The sequence below is a fragment of the Lathyrus oleraceus genome, chromosome 1 (genome assembly GCF_024323335.1).
Source record: "Lathyrus oleraceus cultivar Zhongwan6 chromosome 1, CAAS_Psat_ZW6_1.0, whole genome shotgun sequence".
In the NCBI taxonomy this organism is placed as follows: Eukaryota; Viridiplantae; Streptophyta; class Magnoliopsida; order Fabales; family Fabaceae; genus Lathyrus; species Lathyrus oleraceus.
In genome coordinates, this window is record NC_066579.1 from 260,151,516 (window position 1) to 260,157,453 (window position 5,938).

The following is a 5,938-nucleotide window of genomic DNA, read 5'->3' on the forward strand; positions in this document are numbered from 1 at the left end:
TTCCTCATCATTCCCGCAAGACCTTCTCCCACCAAAAGAAACAGAAAAGGAGAAAGAGGGTCTCCTTGACGCAATCCTCTAGAAGTTTTAAATTCCAAAGTTGGGCTACCATTAACTAAAATTGATACCGAACTAGAAAAAACCGTACCTTCCATCCACTTCATCCATAACTCACCAAAACCCATTTTTCTAAGCATAAATTTAAGAAAACCCCATGAAACACAATCATAAAAACGACCTATAATTCTTGATAATTTTCTCCAAGTCAATCTTGATCTAAAATAAAATGTTTAATCACAAAAGGAGAAGCAAAGACATTAATTCCAGAGTCCACAAGAATAGTATTGCAACAAATCCTTCAGCTTTTCAAGTATTTATTTTTTCAATATAGACTTTTCGAGTATTTTATATTATTAGTATTACTATGATTTATATAATTACAATCAAATTCATAAACTTCTAACATTATCCTCATTATCCCTTATACATTGTTACTTGAAACAATTTATATCTACATTTTCTTCCATTTTTTATACTTACATATCACATTGTCTTTAATTCACAATCTATGGTACATTCATAAAATAAAAAACTTCTCATGAATCGGAGTTTCAAAATATCAACATTATTAAAGAAAACACTCACAACAAATTGTAATATTTAAACATAACAAAATCTAAAGTCAAACAAAATCATGAGTCAATGAATACACGTTAAATAATTACACCTTAGAACTTCTTTAATACATTGAAAAACAAAACACAAGAAAAACAAATGTCACATCAAGTTATTTGTTTATGATTAAATATATTTATAGTTCTTATAATTATTTTTAGTCTCTATACACTATTTTTAGTCAAGACAAATTATAAACATAATTTGTTTAGACTAAAAAATTAGTAAAATGACTAAAATCCAAATTCAAGATGGTTATAAGAACTAAAAATATTTATACTTTTTTACTTTTTCATTCATAAAACTTGTAATGTCACCTCAAAGACCTTGAATAGATCTTGTAGTTGAAACACTGTTTCTCTCAAAGTCTAGCCTTTGTCTTGGAGCACTTTGTGATCTAACCTTAGCTCTAGAAGATTGAGTATTTGCCATATAACTAGGACAACCAGAGTAACCATTGAAAAAACTCCATGAAGACTCACTTTTAGTTGGTGTGAAAGGACCTCTCCTCAAACCATTTTCAAGTCTAGAAGAAACCGAAAGCGCGTGCGGACTATTATCGGTCGTTCGTGAAGAAGCTACTTCTTTATCTTTTTGATGTTTCATAGAAGAGAAACTTGAATTGTGAGGCTTGAGCGAACGTTTCGAAGGTGACTCATGTACCGGAAAATTCTCATTATTGGAATCACAAGATGAATGATGATGTTGAAAAGATGTGCTAGTACTATGGTGTGAGTTCAAATGTGGCTTCCAAGTATCTACTTCAAGAATTTTATCACTCTTTTCGTCATCAGGAGGATGTATGGTTTTCGATGAAGTGTCTCCGGCTTGGCTCCATGTGTTTTCTTCCATCCAACCGTCTAACCAGTTTGAACCAAACCGGGCTCGTTCTAAGTTCATGTCCCTAAAGTTTGCATTGGAACTACATCTCTGCAGGTTCAAAATGAAAATTTCAGTTCAAGGTTAAATTCAGATTATAGATTTCATCATTTACAAGACCATAGAATAAATAAAAAAATTGTATAACTTGCATTTAAAGTAACAAAATCTAAGTTACCATCACATCTTAGATGAAAGATCATATATGGATAGTGTAATACAATTTATGAGCATGAATCATGAATACCTTGAGGATGGAAGATCCATCAAATTTCATCCTATAGACACGAAGTCGATGCTCATAATCATCGGGGACCTGGAATTATGCAAAGTAAAAATCAGATGACAAGTTGTAAAGTTATGTAACATGAGATTCCAAATTACACCTATTGGTGAGATGATGGAGAAAAGAAAAAAAAAATAGAAAGGCATTTATAAAGATGACAGGTTAAAAGAAAGTGAGACACCATTACATAGCCTTTTTTAGCAAGTTAGCATCAACTTACTAAGATAAGAATAAGACAACAAATAAAAGAATATTGCTTTTTGAAAAGTCAATTAGCATTTTGGTGCTTAAAATTGTAAGAGTAGCTCAATTTAGTCACTCAAATTCATAGAAAATACTTTTAAAAACTCACAGGGTTATAAGAAAGTGAAGACTTGAAAGAGTGCATACTATCAGACACGTGCATGCGACTTGCACGTGCACGTGACTGAAGTCGCACCAATGTTTGCATGCGTCTTAGCATATCAGCCGTTTGCTTTCTTACAATGTGACCTCTCACCAATGCTTGCAATTTCACCAACGCTTTAAGTGCTCTTAATGCCCTCCTTGCCTTTCAAATTCATGTAAAATGTTAGTGACAATTGAAAAAAATAACATACAACATATTAATAATGGTATTCACTAAAACGAAAGTGACTTGAAATTAATTAAAGCCTAAAATAAAAGGAAAATATACTCCATGAATTCATAGGGAACAAATAAGTATGGAAGATTGAAAAAGGGAAAATTCGTAAAGCGAGAAAATGTGGTTGAAAAAACTTATGAATGTAATCATTAGTAAACATGAATTCATAGTGAAAAAGCCATCCATTATCTATGCTACTTTTTATGCATTGAAGCTTCCTATAGGGCTCTTTGAAGCGTGCAAGCTGGCCTCAAATTTGTCATATAATTAACTCAATTAGAGTCTCATAAAATATTTATATTGATTAAATAATAATTATATCTTCTAACCGTTTGATCTCGACCAATCTACTCACAAAATAGTTTTATTTATCTTCTAACCGTTTGTTCTCGATCAATCTACTCACAAAATAGTTTAAATTTTCCTAACATTATCTGTTTTAAATCAGAACCATCCAACCTTGATCGGACGATCATAGATCGAATGAAAGGTTAAACATGCTTGAATGCATGAATGCGAGCTTCTGCGAGGAAATTTGAATCCCAAGAATACAAGTTTAGGACATATCAATGCACCACAAGTATTCATGCCCTACCAAAAACAAAACTAGTAGCTAGCTACAAATTACATTGATTATTAATAGGTAACCCTAATAACCTATGATACTTTGGACCATTATCTAAAACATGGTTGATGATGTTCTGTCGCTGTGTTATTTCATTTTTTGTGTTGTTTTTTTTTGCACAAATAGGCATAACTCTCTGGTCCCGGAAAGGAAACTATCATAACTCACCAAACACGTGAACTCTTATATTATACACAAACACAAATTAAATTACCCGTTTTCAAGTTCTTTAATATTTTTTTGGTACTTTTTGACTATTTTACAACATTATTAAAATTGCTATAATTTATATTTATTTATTTAAAAAATAGGACAGGTATTTTATACAGTTATTGTATGAACTATATGTATGACAAATCATATTAATATTTTAAATGATAAATTTTAATGATTTCTTATTGGACGATTTTACACCAATGCTTAATTTATAATTATATAATTATAAATTTTAAAATAAAACAATACAAATTGTTATACTTACCAAGTAACCACGGAACGCCGACTGTAACTTCACGGCGGCATCATTCTCCGCCGGGGAGCGTCTCCGGCCGGTCATCGGAGTTTGAGGTCTAACCACGGAATGTCCGGAATCGGTGTTGCTTGTCAGTCTGACAACCTCGGCGGCGGCATGAGCGGCGGCGAGTGCAGCTTCGGCTACGGCGGCGGTAGCGGCGGCTACAGCAATTGCATGTTTATTGGCATCATAGTTATCGGTAAAAGAGGCGGAAGGGTCGGTACTTTTGTGGTTATTCAACGAGAGTGAGCTAGCTTTGTCTCTTGTGCTGTTTTTCGCTAAGCTCCAGATTCTCTTGTCTTTTTTTGCGGTGTATCCCGGTGGTGGATTGTGGTGTTTTTTGCCGCCAAAAAGTCGCCGGAGGAAGCCCATTGTGATGTTCAAATCATTGGGAGAGAGAAGGGTAGAAAGAGAAGGGAATGGAAGATTGAAGAAGTTTGGAACACTTAAATTGAGGAATTTGGAGTTTGTGACTAATTCCTTGGAATATGTTCCGTACTTATTTATTGTTACGACTCACTGTTCAATGTCTCTCTTCACCACGCGCTATTACTATTACTAACTCAAATAAATAGAATGAATAGCTAAAATTTTCATTTTCTCAAGGGATTATAGTTTTATTTGTAGGCAAATTTACCGAGATAACCCACTTTTTCGAAGAAATTACCAAAATAATCCAGTTTTCAAAAAATTTCCCAATCTACTCCACTTTTAGGAGGAGGCGCCAATTGGATTGGCGACCCCTCTTAAAAATTGCAAGGAGGCGCCAATTGGATTGGCTAGGACACCTGCCCTAGACAATCCAATTGGCGCCTATGTGTAATTTTTAAGAGGGGGCGCCAATCCAATTGGCGCCTCCCTTAAAAACGCCTCAAATGAAAAACCTTCCAACATGAAAGTTGTAGATCTTTTCAAGACAATGAATTTGGATATAAATTTTGCATCATTTGGATTTTTTATTAGAATGTTATGGGCAGTTGAAGTTGGACTTCTGAGTTTTTGAACTGTTATCTGACCGATAATGTTTTGTATTATTGCATGTGTTTCTTTTAGGAATATGAATTTTTGTCCAACATAACATTTGAAGTAGACATCTTAAATTTTCCAATGCACTTGGTCCCACCTCAAAATAACTAAAAATGAGTGAGTTAGGTCTTTGCGAACTTGACCCAAAATTAGGGTTTATGTCAAAACAAGTGTATTTGAATTTTGCCAAAAGGGACCAACTTCAAGCCCTTTAGTTTGAATGATAAAAGCCTCAAATGACAAAACCTTCAACATAAAAGTTGTAGATATTTTTAAGATAATGAATTTGGACTAAAGTTTTGCATCATTTGCAATTTTTATGAGAAAGACATGGGCAGTTGAAGTTGGACTCTTTGACATTTTATCTGTTATCTGACCTATAATGTTTTGTCTTATTGCATGTGTTTGTGTTAGAGTTATGAATTTTTGTCCAACATAACAAGTGAAGTAGACATCTTAAATTTTCCAATGCACTTGGTCCCACCTCAAAATAATTAAAAATGAGTGAGTTAGGTCTTTGCGAACTTGACCCAAAATTAGGGTTTATGTCAAAACAAGTGTATGTGAATTTTGCCAAAAGGGACCAACTTCAAGCCCTTTAGTTTGAATGATAAAAGCCTCAAATGACAAAACCTTCAACATAAAAGTTGTAGATCTTTTCAAGATAATGAATTTGGACTAAAGTTTTGCATCATTTGCAATTTTTATGAGAAAGTTATGGGCAGTTGAAGTTGGACTCTTTGACATTTTATCTGTTATCTGACCTATAATGTTTTGTCTTATTGCATGTGTTTGTGTTAGAGTTATGAATTTTTGTCCAACATAACAAGTGAAGTAGACATCTTAAATTTTCCAATGCACTTGGTCCCACCTCAAAATAATTAAAAATGAGTGAGGTAGGTCCTTGCGAACTTGATCCAAAATTAGGGTTTCTGTCGAAACATGTGTATGTGAATTTTGCCAAAAGGGACCAAATTCAAGCCCTTTAGTTTGAATGATAAAAGCCTCAAATGACAAAACCTTCAACATAAAAGTTGTAGATCTTTTCAAGATAATGAATTTGGACTAAAGTTTTGCATCAGTTGCAATTTTTATGAGAAAGTTATGGGCAGTTGAAGTTGGACTCTTTGACATTTTATCTGTTATCTGACCTATAATGTTTTGTCTTATTGCATGTGTTTGTGTTAGAGTTATGAATTTTTGTCCAACATAACAAGTGAAGTAGACATCTTAAATTTTCCAATGCACTTGGTCCCACCTCAAAATAATTAAAAATGAGTGAGGTAGGTCCTTGCGAACTTGACCTAA

At 33.5% G+C, this 5,938-nt stretch overlaps 1 protein-coding gene across 1 annotated transcript; it reads right to left on the reverse strand.

Moving 5' to 3' along the window:
• Positions 1 to 625: 625 nt before the first annotated feature.
• On the reverse strand, positions 626 to 4,130 carry LOC127130001 (protein IQ-DOMAIN 23). Its single transcript, XM_051059091.1, has 4 exons — positions 3,572 to 4,130; positions 2,193 to 2,390; positions 1,802 to 1,870; positions 626 to 1,605 (listed from the first exon to the last, which is right to left on the reverse strand). Exons 1-4 carry the CDS (start codon positions 3,974 to 3,976, stop codon positions 994 to 996), a joined length of 1,284 nt encoding a protein of 427 aa, XP_050915048.1. The 5' UTR covers positions 3,977 to 4,130; the 3' UTR covers positions 626 to 993.
• Positions 4,131 to 5,938: the final 1,808 nt, after the last annotated feature.